General features: G+C 43.1%; 1 protein-coding gene across 1 annotated transcript; it reads right to left on the bottom strand.

Moving 5' to 3' along the window:
- Window positions 1–14,348: 14,348 nt before the first annotated feature.
- On the bottom strand, window positions 14,349–16,303 carry LOC120901114. The gene is made up of 2 exons (XM_040308825.1): window positions 15,195–16,303; window positions 14,349–15,095 (listed from the first exon to the last, which is right to left on the bottom strand). Exons 1-2 carry the CDS (start codon window positions 15,725–15,727, stop codon window positions 14,723–14,725), a joined length of 906 nt encoding a protein of 301 aa, XP_040164759.1. The 5' UTR covers window positions 15,728–16,303; the 3' UTR covers window positions 14,349–14,722.
- Between the last annotated feature and the right edge of the window lie 5,274 nt (window positions 16,304–21,577).

Below are 21,577 nucleotides of genomic sequence, written 5' to 3' on the forward strand. Positions count from 1 at the left end.
TTTTGCTTTAAATGATTGAAGTGAATTGAACTTAGAGGTATGTAGCATTTTGAAAATATTTTGTGATCTATTTCCAATAAAAAAAGTTTTCATCAGTTTTGTAAATTTATATAAAAAACATAAAATATATCGGAATATAAATATACATACAAATATCTATAATAAAAAAGTAATACATATATATATATATATCTATATAGTAATACATCTACATATATATACATAGATATTTTAATATTCATGTAAAGGTAAAATTTAATGTTTTTCATATTTTTATTTCAACTCTAATGTTTTTCATCACTTTTTTCACTCTTTAAAATAAAATCAAACAGTATTTTTATACTTTTTTATAAAGTAAATCCAATCCTGTCGTCCCTCCTAAATTTGAAATAACTTTAATTCAAATTTAAAGAAAGTGAGTAAAGCTACCTTATAATTCCTAACAAATCATCCAATAATGATGTAACGAATGAAATCCAATACCAACGGCCAAAAAATTCAAATTTCAAAACTTAGCCATCCTTGAATCGTAGATATAAACGTCTTTAAATGCTTGACAGTTGTATCTCATGATTCTCATTCTCTCATGAGCGTCGAACGGATTTCGTCGTTCGAAGCCGGTACTCGCCCCGCAAGAGAGAGTAGGCTGATTAAAGTCACCAATGAGTAAAAATCTATCATCCGGACATAAGGAGGGGCAAATTTCATTGACCCATTTTAGCAATTCATTTATTTTCGTCTCGTCTGTGCTGTGATTTGGTGGAAGATAGGCTGCAGCAATATACAAACGATGGTTGCTTAGCTGAATGCAGATGCATGTTACCTCGAGTGTCTGGGACAGCACATGATTCGCGTACGACGAGAGAGAAACACTGCATGCAATTAGAACACCACCCCCACGAGAGTGAGAGCTATTGGTGGTATCTCGGTCGCAACGGTAAATACGATACTCATCACCAAACAAGAGAGCGGTGGGAATAGAGGGATCAAGTCAGGTTTCGGTAAGCACCAATACATCGTATTCAGTCTCCATTACCGCCACGCAAACAATGAGACCCCAAATTTTGAGTGATTCAGGCCGAGGGGTATGAGGAAGCTTGAGGAAGCATGGAGAAACGCGCTGCGATGAGAGTTCGCATTCTGTTTTACACGCGCGCTTCACTAACACCAATACAAATACCGTGCTTTGACGAGCCGTCTGTGAATGTGTGTGTCTTCTTTCAGCGAGCTCAACTTGGAGCTGCTCGTCACATCGTGTTGTCTCGCTTACACTACAGCATCGAACCATCGCTCCGTATGTCCCCCTCCTACGCGTACAAAACCACCAGTACAGCGCGACGCTTTGACGGAGATGGTTGTGCGCGTTTTTGTTCTCCCGCGCGCAGTGTTTGTGCGTTGATGCGCATTTCGTGCGCCGGTGTGTTTGGTGAAGTGTGCAGTGAATAAACAGTGTGCACAGACGCACATGCAGTGCGTGGATCCACAGGTAAGAATTTCAACGGGTAAGAAGAGTCAACGCAGATTGTCGACAAGTTTCCCGCAGCCTGGCTCGACCCGGTATGATGTCATTGGATTCTAAATGTGTACTTTAGTGTGTACTTTATGTTTCAATAAAGTGTATAATGTAATGAAAAATGACCGTGTTTGTGTTTAGTTTTAGAATAAGTGCATGAAAGAAAGCGAAAAACAAGAAGCTTTTGATGTGTTGGTAGCATGGCTCGAAAGAACACAAACACATTGAGAACTGCAGAGCGCACCGTGCGTTACGGGTGGGGAGGGGGAGGGCTCGCGCGAGGGTGTAACTCATTCGTCGAAGAGACACTGTATTTCGACAGCGTCACTCAACCCGTCCGGCAAAATGAGTGTATTTTTTGAGTGATTTGAGTTACGCTGTCGAAATACAGTGCCCCTTCGACGAATGAGTTACACCCTCGCGCGAGCCCTCCCCCTCCCCAACCGTAACGCACGGTGCGCTCTGCAGTTCTCAATGTGTTTGTGTTCTTTCGAGCCATGCTACGAACACATGTAAAGATAGTTGTTTCTTTCGTTTTTCGTTTTCTTTCATGCACTTATTCTAAAACTAAACACAAACACGGTCATTTTTATTACATTAAACACTTTATTGAAACATAAAGTACACACTAAAGTACACATTTAGAATCCAATGACGTCATACCGGGTCGAGCCAGGCTGCGGAAACTTGTCGACAATCTGCGTTGACTCTGTTCAGTAAATTCTTACCTGTGGATCCACGCACTGCATGTGCGTCTGTGCACACTGTTTATTCACTGCACACTTCACCAAACACACCGGCGCACGAAATGCGCATCAACGCACAAACACTGCGCGTGGGACATAGAACAAAATCCGCACAACCATCTCCGTCAAAGCGTCGCGCTGTACTGGTGGTTTTGTACGCGTAGGAGGGGGGACATACGGAGCGATGGTTCGATGCTGTAGTGTGAGCGAGACAACACGATGTGACGAGCAGCTCCAAGTTGAGCTCGCTGAAAGAAGACACACACATTCACAGACGGCTCGTCAAAGCACGGTATTTGTATTGGTGTTAGTGAAGCGCGCGTGTAAAACAGAATGCGAACTCTCATCGCAGCGCGCTTCTCCGTGCTTCCTCAAGCTTCCTCATACCCCTCGGCCTGAATCACTCAAAATTTGGGGTCTCATTGTTTGCGTGGAAATCACTCAAAAAATACACTCATTTTGCCGGACGGGTTGAGCGACGCTGTCGAAATACAGTGTCTCTTCGACGAATGAGTTACACCCTCGCGCGAGCCCTCCCCCTCCCCACCCGTAACGCACGGTGCGCTCTGCAGTTCTCAATGTGTTTGTGTTCTTTCGAGCCATGCTACGAACACATGTAAAGATAGTTGTTTCTTTCGTTTCTCGTTTTCTTTCATGCATAGACACGATCGCAAATACGCACTTATTCTAAAAACAAACACAAACACGCTCATTTTTCATTTCATTAAACACTTTATTGAAACATAAAGTACACTTTCACAACACATTCAGAATCTATCATATACACGAATGGCGTCATACTGCAAAGTACCGGGTCGAGCCAGGCTGCGGGAAACTTGTCGACATTTTGCGTTGACTCTGTTCATCAAATTCTTACCTGTCGATCCACGCACTGCATGTGCGTCTGTGCACACTGTTTATTCACTGCACACTTCACCAAAACAAACCGGCGCACGAGACTTTGAACGAAATGCGCATCAACGCACAAACACTGCGCGCGGGAGAACAAAACGCGCACAACCATCTCCGTCAAAGCGTCGCGCTGTACTGGTGGTTTTGTACGCGTAGGAGGGGGGGACATACGGAGCGATGGTTCGATGCTGTAGTGTAAGCGAGACAACACGATGTGACGAGCAGCTCCAAGTTGAGCTCGCTGAAAGAAGACACACACACATTCACAGACGGCTCGTCAAAGCACGGTATTTGTATTGGTGTTAGTGAAGCGCGCGTGTAAAACAGAATGCGAACTCTCATCGCAGCGCGTTTCTCCGTGCTTCCTCAAGCTTCCTCATACCCCTCGGCCTGAATCACTCAGAATTTGGGGTCTCATTGTTTGCGTGGAAATCACTCAAAAAATACACTCATTTTGCCGGACTGGGAGTGTATGGTGAGTGTCTGTGTTGTCGAAGGGATTGCTCGGACCGTGTGAGTACCATATGACTGCGCTGCTGTGGTACGGTTACTTCGGAAAAAATTGAGCCATTGTAGTTTGACGCGTTTTTGCTCGTGATGTGGACGGAAGAGTAGGTGAAGTGAGAGTGCGATTCATATCGGTTGGTGAGTGTTCAGCTTGTGTCTGCGAACCCGTCCGGCAAAATGAGTGTATTTTTTGAGTGATTTGAGTGACGCTGTCGAAATACAGTGTCTCTTCGACGAATGAGTTACACCCTCGCGCGAGCCTTCCCCCTCCCCACCCGTAACGCACGGTGCGCTCTGCAGTTCTCAATGTGTTTGTGTTCTTTCGAGCCATGCTACCAACACATCAAAAGGTTCTTGTTTTTCGCTTTCTTTCATGCACTTATTCTAAAACTAAACACAATTACTGTCATTTTTTATTACATTAAACACTTTATTGAAACATAAAGTACACACTAAAGTACACATTTAGAATCCTTCATACTCACGAATGACGTCATACCGGGTCGAGCCAGGCTGCGGGAAACTTGTCGACAATCTGCGTTAACTCTGTTCAGCAAATTCTTACCTGTCGATCCACGCACTGCATGTGCGTCTGTGCACACTGTTTATTCACTGCACACTTTACCAAAACACACCAGCGTACGAGACTTTGAACGAAATGCGCATCAACGCACAAACACTGCGCGCGGGACTTAGAACGAAACGCGCATAACCATCTCCGACAAAGCGTCGCGCTGTACTGGTGGTTTTGTACGCGTAGGAGGGGGGGACATACGGAGCGATGGTTCGATGCTGTAGTGTAAGCGAGACAACACGATGTGACGAGCAGCTCCAAGTTGAGCTCGCTGAAAGAAGACATACACACATTCACAGACGGCTCGTGAAAGCACGGTATTTGTATTGGTGTTAGTGAAGCGCGCGTGTAAAACAGAATGCGAACTCTCATCGCAGCGCGTTTCTCCGTGCTTCCTCAAGCTTCCTCATACCCCTCGGCCTGAATCACTCAAAATTTGGGGTCTCATTGTTTGCGTGGAAGACACACACATTCACAGACGGCTCGCCAAAGCACGGTATTTGTATTGGTGTTAGTGAAGCGCGCGTGTAAAACAGAATGCGAACTCTCATCGCAGCGCGTTTCTCCTTGCTTCCTCAAGCTTCCTCATACCCCTCGGCCTGAATCACTCAAAATTTGGGGTCTCATTGTTTGCGTGGAAGGTTCACGGATAACCACGCAAACAATGAGACCCCAAATTTTGAGTGATTCAGGCCGAGGGGTATGAGGAAGCTTGAGGAAAACGCGCTGCGGTAGAGTTCGCATTCTGTTTTACACGCGCTTCACTAACAAATACCGTGCTTTGACCAGCCGTCTGTGAATGTGTGTCTTCTTTCAGCGAGCTCAACTTGGAGCTGCTCGTCACATCGTGTTGTCTCGCTTACACTACAGCATCGAACCATCGCTCCGTATGTCCCCCCCTCCTACGCGTACAAAACCACCAGTACAGCGCGACGCTTTGTCGGAGATGGTTGTGCGCGTTTCGTTCTAAGTCCCGCGCGCAGTGTTTGTGCGTTGATGCGCATTTCGTTGAAAGTCTCGTGCGCCGGTGTGTTTTGGTGAAGTGTGCAGTGAATAAACAGTGTGCACAGACGCACATGCAGTGCGTGGATCCACAGGTAAGAATTTGCTGAACAAGGCCAACGCAGATTGTCGACAAGTTTCAGCAGCCTGGCTCGACCCGGTATGACGTCATTCGTGAGTATGAAGGATTCTGAATGTGTACTTTAGTGTGTACTTTATGTTTCAATAAAGTGTTTAATATAATAAAAAATGACCGTGTTTGTGTTTAGTTTTAGAATAAGTGCATGAAAGAAAGCGAAAAACAAGAAGCTTTTGATGTGTTGGTAGCATGGCGCGAAAGAACACAAACACATTGAGAACTGCAGAGCGCACCGTGCGTTGCGGGTGGGGAGGGGGAGGGCTCGCGCGAGGGTGTAACTCATTCCTCCAAGAGTAACTGCTAACGGGGGACGGTACTCAAATCACTCAAAAAATACACTCATTTTGCCGGACGGGAAGCCACGCAAACAATGAGACCCCAAATTTTGAGTGATTCAGGCCGAGGGGTATGAGGAAGCTTGAGGAAGCACGGAGAAGCGCGCTGCGATGAGAGTTCGCATTCTGTTTTACACGCGCGCTTCACTAACACCAATACAAATACCGTGCTTTGACGAGCCGTCTGTGAATGTGTGTGTGTCTTCTTTCAGCGAGCTCAACTTGGAGCTGCTCGTCACATCGTGTTGTCTCGCTCACACTACAGCATCGAACCATCGCTCCGTATGTCCCCCCCTCCTACGCGTACAAAACCACCAGTACAGCGCGACGCTTTGACGGAGATGGTTGTGCGGATTTTGTTCTATGTCCCACGCGCAGTGTTTGTGCGTTGATGCGCATTTCGTGCGCCGGTGTGTTTTGGTGAAGTGTGCAGTGAATAAACAGTGTGCACAGACGCACATGCAGTGCGTGGATCCACAGGTAAGAATTTACTGAACAGAGTCAACGCAGATTGTCGACAAGTTTCCCGCAGCCTGGCTCGACCCGGTATGACGTCATTGGATTCTAAATGTGTACTTTAGTGTGTACTTTATGTTTCAATAAAGTGTTTAATGTAATAAAAAATGACCGTGTTTGTGTTTAGTTTTAGAATAAGTGCATGAAAGAAAACGAAAAACGAAAGAAACAACTATCTTTACATGTGTTCGTAGCATGGCTCGAAAGAACACAAACACATTGAGAACTGCAGAGCGCACCGTGCGTTACGGTTGGGGAGGGGGAGGGCTCGCGCGAGGGTGTAACTCATTCGTCGAAGGGGCACTGTATTTCGACAGCGTAACTCAAATCACTCAAAAAATACACTCATTTTGCCGGACGGGAAGTGCAGGTGAGTAAGGATTGTTGTGTTAGATGCGAGACTGTTGTGGTAACGGTGAGAGCTGAGTGCACCAAGCCGAAAATACCGAAATGATTGATTCGCTTGCAGCCGATCGTCGTGAGTTTGAACAGAAATATCATGAGATAAAGGGTTTCTTTTCCGCGTCCAATCCAGACCGACGTGAACCGCAAGCAAACAGTACATTTGCTGCATCATTTAATACAACTCAGCCAAAGGTGCGGTTACCGAAAATTGAGCTGCCAACATTCGATGGTGACACAACAAAATGGCTAACGTTCAAGGATAGATTTGAGTCGCTGGTGCATACTGCCTCTGATGTACCAGAAGTATTGAAGCTGCAGTATTTGTTATCTGCCTTAAAGGGTGAATTGGCCAGCCAATACGACCACACACAGCTCACGGCAGATAATTATGAGCTAACATGGGATTCTCTGGTAAAACGATTTGATCATGAGAAACGTATTAAAAGAGAATATTTCAAGGCGTTCGCTGCGCTGGAGGCGATGAAAAATAGTTCGGCAGATGAGTTGCAGCGCATAGTGAACGAGAGCAATCGACTAGTGAACGGAATGGAACGACTTGAGGAACCCGTGAAAATGTGGAACACGCCGTTGACCAGCTTGCTGTTCTACAAACTGGATGGTGACACCCCGGCAGGCAATTGACAGCTAAACTGACGGCGCCGGAGGAGGAGAAACGGGCGCCCAACCGTGCATGGCTCAGGCGCCCAACGGAAGACATGATTGGGCGTGGGGGGGTACGGATGAAACGGACCTCCCGTTCTTTCGTGTATTGTTTACATTCGTTTATCCGTGTATTTCTTTCATTCGGGTTGTTTATCAACACAGTGTATTTCAAATTTACCGTTACTTTATTGAAAAATAAAATATTCTAAAAATACACTATTTTTCATACAAACCTTATTCAGCGCACGAAAACGGGTATCACGGAGTTCCAGCATTCACCTGTAATTAAATTAAAACATAAAACATAAAATAAGTAAAGAAAGTTATTTGCATTTCGTACAAATAAAGCGTTGAGAATGCAATACATTACCATTATCAACATGTTTGTTGTATTCAACATGTTCAAACATGTTGTAGCCGCCTAAAACAAACATGCCTCCAGTTGAAATGATAGTATGACGACGAACGTGCAGGAGTTGCGTCGTCATCGAGGGCTAAGCCAGCTTCATCGTTTTGGCAGCATTCCGTTAACCAGATGTGATTGTCCTTCGTTATGAAGTGTAACTAACCGACCGTACATGATATGGCATTGATGAGAACGGCTTATCTGAAACTAAAGAAAAAGAATAATATCAGTGAAGTGCATTTCATGCTGTTCATTCGTGATCGTTTCTTGGATGTGCAAAGGAATAATGGGGACATTTTTACATATTTTTTCATTTGCACGCTTCCTACTCGCACCAGTGTAACTAACACCCAATACTGTGCCATAGATTTGGGCGCGTTTGTTACGTACCTGTGGGCCCGGCAAGTTTTTACACTCTCGGAACGTCACCTCTGTGGCTCAAACATCTGTGCTAGCATTTTCAGAGCGCAAATATCGCCTTGCAATCATAACGCGTCTACCACGTCCATTCGTTCGGCGTACGTTTGCTGCAGGTGGTTGCTGTCCGCTTGGGCTTGCTTCAATATGCTGCGCTTCGTGCGGTGGTGATGATCTTTATGTTACCAAATTACTGCGACTTCCGGACGGTTGGGAGAGCCAGCTGTAATCTTCACAGCACAACTGAAATAGACAATATAAGAGAAAAATACTGTTAGTGGAGCGCAATCCATGTTAAACATTAATTTTAATTATATTACTTTAATCGTCAATTTGTCTTTCTCTTACATTTTACACTGTCACTAATTTTGGTAGCTTAGGTAAGCTAACAGTACGACGATGATCTGGATACCGCCAATCACCGGCTCGTAGATTCGTGAACGCATTCATCATCACTGAAGATTTGGTACCTCCATAACAGTCCGCCTCAGACGACGAAATTATTAGCAGTTGCGATCTGATACACGACGCCTAAACGCGATGAGAAAAAAACACATAAAAAACGTTTTAGATGAAAAAAATAATGTCGGTTTGGCTTAATAAACATTAAAATTAAATGTTTATTTTGCTTTTTCGCACGGCATATTAGCTGAAATGAAAAAATTAACATTACTAACCAGTTTATCATACTGTCTTTATATTACTTTAGCTACTGACTTACTCGGACAGACTTAGGTCAGACTTACTTTAACTTTGCTTCAATTTAGCATGGGTCCAAGTTCCAGCCGATATGCATGTTGGTGGCGAGTAACTCGAAAACACCAAGAAAAGGTACATAAAACGCGGGTACGTGAGCTTGGCGACATTCGGTAACACAAGCAACAGGCACAATATTCGACATTACACCATATCCTATTCCTTCTTCCACAAGTCCTTTAACTCCTCCCACTCATTCATAAGTCTGCTCGAAATGCAGTATAAAAGGGCTAACACTTTGCTAAACAATTTTAGTTCAACTTCAGACTCCAAAGTTAATACATCGTGTCAGTGCCTCGTGAAAAAGTGTCTAAAAGTGTCTTTTGTGTAAATTTGAAAATATTAGTGCAATTTCGTACATTTTGCAAAAGTTACACCATGTCGACGCAAGATAAACTAACGTGTCTTCGTTTGGAGGAAGAAGTTGTGGAAGAGTCTCAAGTACCACTTCCTCTACAAGTGATGCCTTCGGCCATTGCGGGTGTGCAGTCGTTTCGTCATTCAGATGTGCCAGTCCGTGTTGTTGGACAACTTCCGACGACAAGTGCAGTGCCATCGGTGGTTCCGGTTGCCGTTCCTCGTGCCATTCGTCCTCCCGGCTTGCCGGTCCGTGTTGTTGGACAACTTCCGACGACAAGTGCAGTGCCATCGGTGGTTTCGGTTGCCATTCTTCGTGCCATCCGTCCTCCCGGCTTGCCGGTCCGTGTTGTTGGACAACTTCCGACGACAAGTGCAGTGCCGACGGTGATTTCGGTTGCCGTTCCTAGTGCCATTCGTCCTCCCGGCTTGCCGGTCCGTGTTGTTGGACAACTCACGACAACAAGTGCAGTGCCTTCGGTGGTTTCAGTGGCCGGTCAGCGCGCACGGCTCAGTCAACAAAGAATGCCAGTTCGTGTTGTTGAACAGGTGAAGGTAACGGATGCAGTGTCAGCGCTGGTCTCGAGTGCCGGTGATGGTAATCATCATCGGTCAACATTACCTGATGTTGCTGCACCATTCCGTCCGTTAGGCCAGCAACATGGACAGCAACCGTCAACTAGTACTGCTGCGCCATCATTGGTACCGGTTGCTGATGCTCTACCGCAGCAATCAGGCATGAAGATCGGTAGACAACAGGCATTGACGGGATCTGCAGTACCATCGATTGGATCGTTTGCCGAAGTTCATGCTCCGAAGAACCAGCGTGGTATGAAGACCACTGTTGTAAGACAACAATTACCCACCAGTGCTTCTGCATCGGTGATAGCGGCTGCTGGAGGATCTGTTTGTGTTGTGAGCCGTACACCAGCCAAAATGATCAGCGTTAATGTTCAAAAACCATCAACGAGTACTGCTATATCTGAGCAATCTTTTACCGGTGTTCCTAGCCAGATCCGACCGCTAGGCAAGATACTTTATGGTGGAAACCAAGAGCCATCGACAAGCACCGGTACATCGAACATAAAGACTGAACGAGCAACTGGTAGTGTTGTGATAAATTTGCCTGAAAATATAACCAGGAAAAGTTATCAGAAACCGTCAACGAGTTCTGCTACGTTTTCGGTGTACGAACCTGTGCTGCCTTCGTCGCCAATAATGATGATCACCGACGATGAACACCAGACTGCAGCAGGAGCAAAGCAAACAGTCCTTTCAATTACTTCAACAGAGCATTCTGGAAGCTGCTGCCCTCTTTGTCGGATGGTGTTAATGAAAATAGATGCACGCAGCGCTCAGATATTGGTGATGATTTAAATGAGCAGTCCACAATACTGAATCCTATGAAGGGTATAAGAAGAAATGCGCAGAGTTTAGCCATGGAAAAAATCTGAAATGAACAACAGTTTGATGCTTTTGAAGCAAAAATAGCTGAAGATGATTTTGCATTTTGCAGTTATACTCAAAGGATAGATGCAGATATCAGCAGCCAGGATGCCAACAACAGGATGCATGAGGCTTTAGACGTGTTGTTTGATAGGAATTTTCTTGCACGGTGTAGCTGGGAAGGATCGTCAGGAAAAAAATAGCTTTTAGTAAATACCGAAATACAGTGCGCTTATTTAAGTCTATCGCCACAAACCACGTAGGAATAGAAGTAGATATAGAATATGTTAAAGAATATTTAAAAAGAAAACTGACGCATGCACCGGCAAGAGTAAACATGCAGGGAAATGTTAAAACAAGCTGCCATAGAAGGAAGAAATAAAAATATTTTATTTAATTAAATTGCTCTACCTATTCATAGTTGCCGTTACCGCATCGCCGTTTATATATATTATTTATTGATAAAAATATTGCCTTTCCATTTTTATTTATTGTAATGTACTATTGATACTATATTACAGATTTTATCTATTCTTTAATAAACTTCGAAGCAGTCCTTGCGTCTGATAGAAAAACAATTTCTAAATCCTGAAATGGTGAAACACCAACGTATCTTGAAAATGAAATAAAGATTGTAAAACACTTTACCAATTCATAATTAACCAAGAACTCAAACCAAATATACAAAAAAACACACATTACATTAACATACATTTACATTTAAACATTACATTTAAATTCTTATAAACAATATAACGGCCAACCTTATAAAAGGTAAAGGTAAACATCCTTTTAGGTTAAGTCAAATTTTATTATTTATTTTCACTTCATTAATGTGTCTATAAGAGGTACAAATACATAATTACTATCATCAGTTTTAATTGCAACTAATTTACACTTTATATCTTCTATCAAAAATACCATCTCTTGTGTAGAAAGATCGTTCACTTCAGCTTCATAAATGTCTTCCATCAATGGCGAAGAACAGTATTTATCTGGACTAATTATTTTATCAAATGCCTTCCCGTAAATGTTAATAACAGATCCTACTTTTGTTGCCCTACAATATTGAACAATGTAATTATCTTTTGTTAGAAACCAATTTGCCTGAGAAGTTGGATAAAATGTGGTATTATAATTTACATGCAGTACTACTCCTTTTTTTACGTGTTCCAAATAAGGGTATGAGTTATTTCTTGCCGTTCGAGATTTCGAAGATTGTTCCGATATTCTATTTGCAGCCTGAACCAAAACCTGATGACCGTTTCGAAGTGAATTTTTAACATGAAACTAGTTAAGGCCCGGTAAAATCTACCGGATGTCCTCAAATTTCGAATCATTTTCAAACTCACTACGTTCAGTGGCAACAACCATAACTCAAACAAATATTTATTCTTATGCGTTACACCACGAATGTGTTAACCTTGTAACTTCCTGGACTTTGTCCTGGACTTTTCTTACTGTACTTTGCAGAACCGTTAACTATCGATGAGGCTACTTTTGAGCCAAGTCATGCAATTTGTATTTTTCAAACTGATTCGTTCAATGCCTCTGTTGACATAAATGTATATTTTTTGGATTTTTTGTTTTTAGTTATTGGCGTGATTTTATGGAAAGCATAGCTAAGTAGTAACCTCAACAACGTGTTCATTGAATAATGTATGGATGTGCAGTGGATTAAAAAATTAGGGTGCCGCTAATACATATACAACATGCTTAGATGAAATCCCAATTGCGTACTTAAAAACATACAATTTTTGAAATGCTCACTTTTGCTTCAATCCATTTTGTGTTTTTTGTGCCCGTAAATGTAAGTTTGAGTTACAAAAATATGATATCACACGTGGTTCGAATTCCATTTCTACTCTTTTTTCGACTTATGTTGCATACGTTAGGTAATAAGTAATAGATGCGTAGAACAATTTCAATGTAAATTTTCTGGGTCTTTAATTTTATGAGGGTCATTTCCAAAAACGCCATCAAAATTTTATTTTATTATCCTGAAAGTGGTTTTGAAGTATTAAATGGAATTGGTATTTGTGTATGAGACAATTGTTATTGTTGTGCCACATATCAAATTTCAACAGTGCACATATCCCCTAATATTCCGATCTATACTGTTATAGAAAAGAATAGTTCAACACTGTTACAGCCTTCCCAGATCAATTAACTAAATTCATGTTTACTTGCAAACTACTTAATTTACTCTTGCCACCGCACATCTTTCAGATTTTGCTTCTTATTTGACATGTCCTTAATTATAACATGGTTGTTCTTAATCAACACCATAGTACGGTGATAGCATCATATGGTAGATATCGCCATCACTCTTGATAGATACAGTCAGAATCTTTTCAAGCTACAGTAAGGGCACGCTACAGTAAGTATAGTTTCATTGTGGATCATTCTGCAGTTGATGCTGATCCGGCTAAATGCAGTGCGCACGGTTGTCTTACCTAACGCGCAGTATGTTGCAGCCATGTTGCGCAATGAACCATCTCTCCCTTTAGTGCTTTGTTTCGGAAGGACATCCTGAAATAAGTAGTTCTTCCCGCCCGCGAGAAAATCGTTACAAATTCAATTTTAACTTTCAAGCCATCAACATCCGCCGCTTTCCTCCTCGGAATTTCAGCAAGGCTTTACGTGGTACGTGGTCCTCAACTCGAACAACTCATCAACATGCCCGTCATGGGTTCAAGCCCAGAACCGTCCGCCCGTAGCAAGGATTGAATATCCGGCTACGTGGTAATGAATTAAGTCTCGAAACCCTGTATAGGCCAGCATGTCCGCGTAGGACGTTACGACAAATAGAAGAAGATTTGAGGGAGTGATCATGTTCGACGTCCTGGGTATAGCAACCCGTGTTACAGGTTATTCTGTACCACACTTATCTGCCGTTGACGACGGTGTATGTAGTATTCGAGGTGCTTAAGCACCAATAATGAGTATGGTTGGCTTTATTAATGATTGAATGAATTGGAATTACAACCATTTCACATTTAAGCTATTTTGCATAGTTTTCAAACATGTTTTTTTTTTTAATATTGCCTTGAATATCTTGATTAATAATGGGAAGGGGTATAAGATGGGACACGTTATCATCAGGTGGCTAATTTGCATCTTTAATTATTTAAAGAATTGTTCATTATATCCAATACCATGTGATTTCAAATCGATTTATCCAAACAAAAAATCTTAGTAACCATTGCCCGCATCATCTGCGGGCCAGCAATGGTGCTTGGAGCAAGTCCTTTCGCAGCAACGCGCGTTGCTAAGAGAGCTCTTCTCTCACCGCTTTCTTTCTCTCTCGCTGAATGTTTACTCTCACGTCATTGCGGCGATTTTCGATTTTATATATAGTGAGATAATGTACCTTCAAAACGATAAGATGACATATTTTTAAGAACTCCAAATTTGTCCACATCTTCGAAAACATGTACCAAACTATGTACATTGCTAGTCAAACGGTGTTCACCGTAAATGACACCATACTCTACATCAAACTGTTTGAGAAGCCGGTCCGCTTCTGGCCAAAAATGTTTGTAAATTTCCGAAGAAAATGCTCTTATTGCAATACAACATACAACATACAAAAAATACAACATATAATGTTTGTATTCCATTTCAGTTAATACATTTTTCAACATTATAAAACTGGCGTAATGTAAAAACATGTGATATTCAATGGCTTTCCATAAACCAGTGTCTTCAATTCGACGGAATTTGCGATGATATTCAGGCGGAATTTCCACCTTTTGAAGTAGCGAATTTATGTAATTCAGCGTTTCCGATGACCAACTGCGCCCTATTAGCTTTCCTGATTTCCATCCGACGATTAATGTTCGTGATATTCCAAAGTCTATCAAATGCAATACATCCGCGATAATAATATTTCGAATGATATCGATTGTCTTTAGATGCAGTAGAGGTGTTCTTTCTCGGTGGTGGTCACCATACTTTTCTCCACGAAACTCTTCATCCGTTATTCTTGGTGCGTCTATCTTCGAAAAATACATCACTCGAGCTTTTTAATTAAATTGTCCTTCGACTGTACATCTCTGGCATCCCAGTTTATGATTGAAATAGGCAACACCTTTTATGAACGCTCGTGCAGGTGCGTCTGCGATAAATGCTCTAATAATTATTTTGATGGTCTTTTTGGCTATTTTTATACCATTATCTATCAACTCATTGAGCTCCTCCACGAGTGGACGAAGGTATTCATCTAAACTCTTCGGTTTAGATTGCCCATAAAAATTGCCAACCATCAACACAGGAACTTCTGGCATTTCGTGAATGCTCATCAGTATTGGCCAAAACTGTTTTCGGGTGCTCTTGTGCAACGGTAGTCCATCAATAAAGAAATTTAAAGAAAACTCATTTACTGTTGGTTGTACATCACTGCAAATAGAAAAAAATGCATTAGATTTTGTCATTTTTAACAGCCTTGTTAAACAATACGGCCTGCTCCTGAATAAAACAATATTATTGTTTACTCACCGGAAATAGTTGTGGAGAACCGATCGTACTCCCGGATACCAAAACTCTCCTCCAGCTATCGGTACTATTTCCTTTCCACACTGCTTTGTTCTAAGTAGCGTACGCGCATCTTTTGGTAGGTTAAATTCGGTTCGTGCATGCAAAATAGCCAATAAACTGTTGAGTGCTTGGTGCGTCTGATATGTTTTTAGAGCCCAGTTTCTAATAACTTCCTCAATTGGCTCATCTTCCTTTGGGGAATCCGGTGCATTTTCCAACGTTATCTCGGATACGTCATCGTTGATAATTTCGCAGTCTTCATTGTTGTCAATCTCTTCGATATTTATCCAATCATAGTTGTGTCCTTCTTGATCAATATCTTGAGGACCACATACGAGAAGATCATGCACACAAATGTCCTCTTCATTAATTGCTGATGGGTTGCTGCTCATCCCAAAAGAACTACTTTCGCCAAATAACTCGGCCTCAAGCTTTTTGTTATCGGCTTGCGCAATTTTATAAGAGGAGCCTGTTTCACGCTTTCTTTTCATCATTTTCACACTTAATTTTCACAACACCAATTTCACAAACACAGCACAAGCCACACAAACGTTTCAAACTTTGGATCAATCAATCGGTCGACTGTTTTAATGGAACTGTACCTTTTATTCTATCACAAATCAGGAGGTACGAAATACACATTCGCTTTGGTAGCTTTCAGGTGCAATGCTTGTTTAAGATAAAACATGTAAAATGGCTGTTGGTTTCATTTTGCAAATCAGTAACAGCCATCGCGTTTTTGCTCCTACCATTTATTGTACTTTAGTGCCCACTGTCAACCGTTTGACGATTGACACAGGTGCTAATTTCAAACGTCTTCCGTCTTATTAGCAGGAACAACGCTAACGATATTCCGGAAAATAAATAATGCTGTTGCATCTTAATAGATATAAATAAAGTACGTTAACAGCAATAACACGATTACACGACGACAATACGACCATAACAAACTCTGGTGTCAATCGTCGCGGTCAAGCAACAGCAACTAAACCCGAGAAAGGCCGGGATAAGCTGTTCCGTAACTAAACTAATGCTCTAATTAATAAATAAACGAATTAATGAATAATTCGATAAACACATGCATTCATATATATATATATATATATATATATATATATATATATAAATTATTAAATATAAATGTTACCTATATAAATGTTACCATCAATTGTTTACAACGATGTTCACAGTGTGCCGTAACTCTCTTCAATTCCCAAACTTGAGATAATTTCCACCTGGAACGAAATGCTTCCGGTTGTTGCTCTGACCGCGCAGTTTCCATAAGGCCGGCGCCGACGATTCAAGGTTGTTGTTAACAAAAATAAGGATAAGAAATCTAAAAGTAAAAAGAATCAAAGTTTCCTTACCATCATGCCCACTTCTTTGATGGCTTTCCAATATCCTTCGCATGAAATCCGCTGGGTGCATACGAGGTGAATCGGATTTGTTTGCCTTCGGACAGCTTGAAATACAACTGAAGAACACTGATAACATCGATTATTCTCAATGTTAAACGGCAAATTTTACCCGATTAGTTATTTAATGTCAGCGTAATGAAAAATTACAAATACAACAACTTTAATTAACATACATACCTGTGGAGGCGAAATAGCTGCACGTATCTAACCTCCAATCTGTTTCTCCTGGTAAACGATAAGGACACCCAAAAATATTGAAAATTAGATGGGTACAACCGAACATTAGACGGATACGTATACATATTTCTAATTTATAACACTTTAGCACATATTTTTGCTTCACATTAAGCACAACAAACTAACATATGAAGCTTCAATATTTCAACGCTTCAATATTCGCCAACAGCACACAAGAGAATAGCACCATTGTTCATTAATTTTAAGTTCACATTACAAACTTTAACACTGAAAATATGAAACTAAAATACATGTTTATCACAAAGACGCTTCTGCATCAAACTCTTTCACTTTGTAAACATAACCTCGATCCATCTTCGCTGCCTAAAATTTCACACACACATCCACACACTGTACGTCGTCACATGCCGTTTGGTGCTGTTGCACGCACACAGTTGCAGTTCATCACCGCTCGTCCGTGTTTCTTCCTGCTCTTCCCTGCGTTTCAACACCCCTCGCCCTAGTATGAAACGTCAATTGCCTGCCGGGACGTTGATGGCATGGGAGGAATATTCTGCGGATGAGAAGGCGGACAAATTTCCGAAACTAATTGAGTTTCTCGAACGACGGATCAGGATCCTCAATTCATCGAAGGTCGGAGAGGAAGGTGCTTTTGGCAAGAAGGCTGCTACAAATGCGAAGGTAACCAGAAACTACGTAAGGGGTGTATCCATGGCGGCCGGCCTTCCTGCAGGAATGCGACACAGCGTCGATCAAGTCGCATCTAGCTCGTCTCCGACACCTAGTTCGCGACCATGTGAGGTATGTAAGCAAGAGCATAAATTGTGGCAATGCAGCACATTTATGAGAATGACAGTAGATGAACGGAAAAGGGTGGTAAGGGATAAGGGATTATGTTTCAACTGCTTGAACAAAAACCATTTGTTGATTAATTGTAGATCGCCATTGAAGTGCCTACGATGCCGAAGAAGACACCACACGAAGTTGTGTGATATGGAAGAAACAACACAACATGACATACCAAGGATAGCAGCCGTAACAAAAACCGATTCAGCATCGAAAACAGCACTATTGGCGACAGCACAGGTTTGGTTGACTAATTCCTTTGGTGAATCGATTTTAGCTCGAGCGTTGCTGGACCCGGGGTCGTAACTAAACATCATGTCAGAACGTGTTGTACAACTATTGTTGCGACGAGTCTGGCAACTGTTCGACGTTATAATAATAACGCGTATTGATGACTGCCCGGTGTAAAAGATACAGATACTTGATAACACACGGATAATGCGAACGGAAAGGATAAGGCGTACGGAAAGGATGTACGGAAAGAAACAGAGTGCGGCGGCTCTTTTCTATTCTAACCGTACGACGAGACAGAAGTTTTTTTACTTGTTATCACCGTTAGTTAAGCTTTCGGCAATAAATATACCTGTAAAATTATCTGGGAAGTCGTCGCGTCATTTTGACTGTTGCTCAACGCAACATTGTAAAAAAACTTCTGGTCTAACCAGAACCAGTGTTAACCACTGGTAAATATTGTTTCAAACGAACTCTATTGTGAATTAAAATGTCACAACCGGCAAGTGTACCGCGTGAAGAGCAGAATCCCCGTAGTGAAATTGATGTGTCCGACTTTGTGACGGGTCGGTCACCCGACGGCGGCGAACAACGGGTAGACAGCTGCTTCGTAAACGAGTCTAACCCGCTTGCGAACTCTACAGCTACGTTGGAGGATTCACCGCATCTCTGTGCGCTCCGCAACGACCGCTCGACAGATGCGGCAATCAGTGTTCCTCAACCAGACGAGGTTATGTTTCACGCGTGTGTTCCACCAATAGCATCGAGTGCCCATCAAACGAGCGTTGTATGTCCTGCAAATCATAACATGCCTGTGAATTCTAACGCTACGTTGGAGGAGTCTCCACATTTCCACGTGCCCCACATCGACCGCCCGACTGATGCAGCGATCAGTGTTTCTCAACCGGACGAGGTTAGGATTCACGCGCGTGTTTCAAACACAGTTTTGAGTGGCCATCAAATGAGCGTTCTAAAAGCTGCAAGTGCTTGCACGACGTGCACAAATCATCCGGAAAATGTGGCGTCAAGTGTTACCCGACCGGGTGATGTGAACCCCTTGGAGCCACCTGCGTTGAACGCAACCATTCGAAATGACAAAGCAGTCAGTGCTCGTCAACCCGGCTTAACGTGGCTTGCTCAACAACACGCACCACTAACAACGAATAGCGCTTCTCAACCTGGCGAGATGAGCTTAATTAACTTACGTGTGCCGCCTGCAAATTACAATACCTCTGGGACTTGTGAGGTTAATATGTTACCGGAGGCAAATGCTAATTCAACAATGGAAGCCAGGCTACACAACCCGTATTTGCCACACGCATACCCGGAACAAGTAGCACGGCCAGTTGAGGTTAGGTTCCAGGAGCCACGTGTAATGCATGCGACTTATCCGGATGGGTTTACATCGAATACCGCTCAGCATAATGAGCCAATGTACTCGAGCTCACGAGCTCCTTGTGGCGGCTATCAGCATCAAACGGCGTCGGGAAATTATCGCTCGAGTGAAGTAATGTTTACGGGTCAAACCGCCGGGCATCCTGAACAACATCTGCAATCGACGCAACAAGGGTATCAGGCAGCATCGAGCACTCTTCTACCCGACGGCATTAATCCGAGAAACAGTGCACATCGAGTACCAACACATCTTCGGGTCCCTTGTGCAGCAGCTACTCTTCGGACGGACGTTACGTTGAATGCTGATCCTCGTGCACAGGCCTACACTCGGAACGCGTGCACAAGTAATGGAGCGTTAAACGCTCAGCGACCGAGTGAGTATCCTATGTATACAAACCTAAGTGCGCGTGGCGCATATGAATCGCGTTTATTTTTAGATCAGCGTGATGTGCATTTGGATCGTTCGGCGAGTAATCTACAGAACGAGCTGCGACGAATCGATGAAAGATGCGAACAGTTTCGAATTGAACAGAGACTGTTGCTGGAGGAACAGTGCGAGCGTTTTCGGCAAGAAGAAAGGCGTCGTTTTCTTCAAACGCATCACCCGAAGCCCGTTTCGGGCTCGCAGAGTGATACCCGGCTCGACAAGGAACATATGCATCCATGGCACGGCTTCAGTGGTCAACAAGTCATTAATCAAAGCCAGGTGTCTGCGCACCACTGCACCAGCCGGGAATTGCCTAGCTTCTCCGGAAACCCTAAAGAGTGGTCAGTATTCATCGCCAGCTATGACTATTCGAACGGTATGTGCAGTGATGAGGAGAATATGTTGCGGCTTCAACGGTGTTTAAAGGGCAAGGCATTTGACGCTGTCGAGAGTTGTCTCTATCACCCATCGAGTGTTCCTGAAGCCATCGAGATACTTCGTGAACGCTATGGACGTCCAGCGCTCATAGTTAAGGCTCTCATGAGCAAGATTCGTGCGATGCCAGCTCCGAGGGCGAACGATTTCGAATCGCTTGCAGATTATGGATACGCAGTGCGGACCCTGTGCGCAGCAATGGGTGCTTCTGGACTGGTGGAGTATCTCAATGGCGACGCTTTACTAGATGAGATAGTGGGTAAACTACCTGCTAACGTGAAACTAACTTGGTTTTACCAGTGTGAAGCCTTAGGAGAACCAACCCTGAGCCAGTTTAATGAGTGGATGAAGAAACTTACCAAGGCAGCCTGCAAGGGAGTTGAACCTGGTCACAACATGCCAAATACAAATTATCGTAACAGCTACGAAGGACACCAGAAAAGCAGTACCGATCGTCTGAATAACCGCAAGTATGAACAATGTAACGCTCATTTAACAAATAATGATTCCAAAGAAGCGGGTGCAGGTGAGACCTTTACAGAAAATTGTCGAGGATGTGAAGGGAACTGTCCGAAGCTAGAGAAGTGTGCAAACTTTTTGAAGATGTCCGTCAACTCAAGGTGGAATCTGATAAAATCCCACCGAATCTGCCGTATCTGCCTTTTGCAACATACTCATCACTGCCATGTGAAAACATTTTGCGGAATCAATCGATGCTCGAGACGCCACAACTCGCTTCTACACTGGACACCGCAGACTACAGCAACACCATTAAGCAAGTGAAATGGACGCCCCATTGACGCCAAACCACTTTCTTCTTGGAAGCCCCGACGGGTCTAAACCTCCTATCTACTTTGACGACACACCCCGCATGCTACGAAACACGTGGAAGACAGCACAGCTTTACGCAGATATATTCTGGAAGAAATGGATCGCCGAGTATCTTCCATCACTCACTCGGAGGAGTAAGTGGTTTCATCCGTGCCGCCCAATTAAAGAAGGAGATTTGGTAGTGATCGTAGATAATACGCTCCCCCGAAATAGCTGGCCAAAGGGGCGCGTGATTCAAACCACTAAAGCAAAGGACGGACAAGTAAGGCAAGCTGTAGTGCAAACCGCGAACGGATTATTAGAACGACCCGCCGTTAAAATTGCGATCTTGGATATCGAACCGAGAGAAAGGACAGACAAGACAGACGTGGAACCAAAAGAGTAGGATAGGGACAGCAACGACACCGGAACAGCCATAGGGAAAGTGAATTCGACAATTCACTGGAGGGGAGAATGTTGCGACGAGTCTGGCAACTGTTCGACGTTATAATAATAACGCGTATTGATGACTGCCCGGTGTAAAAGATACAGATACTTGATAATACACGGATAATGCGAACGGA

Source organism: Anopheles arabiensis, chromosome 2 (genome assembly GCF_016920715.1).
Source record: "Anopheles arabiensis isolate DONGOLA chromosome 2, AaraD3, whole genome shotgun sequence".
In the NCBI taxonomy this organism is placed as follows: Eukaryota; Metazoa; Arthropoda; class Insecta; order Diptera; family Culicidae; genus Anopheles; species Anopheles arabiensis.

Excerpts from the sequence above, each read along its gene's own strand:
- LOC120901114 (XM_040308825.1), bottom strand. The coding sequence starts at position 15,727 with ATGATGAAAAGAAAGCGTGAAACAGGCTCCTCTTATAAAATTGCGCAA. Across the intron at positions 15,096-15,194 it reads GTTCTCCACAACTATTTCCG|TGATGTACAACCAACAGTAA; the intron begins GTGAGTAAACAA and ends TTCTATTTGCAG.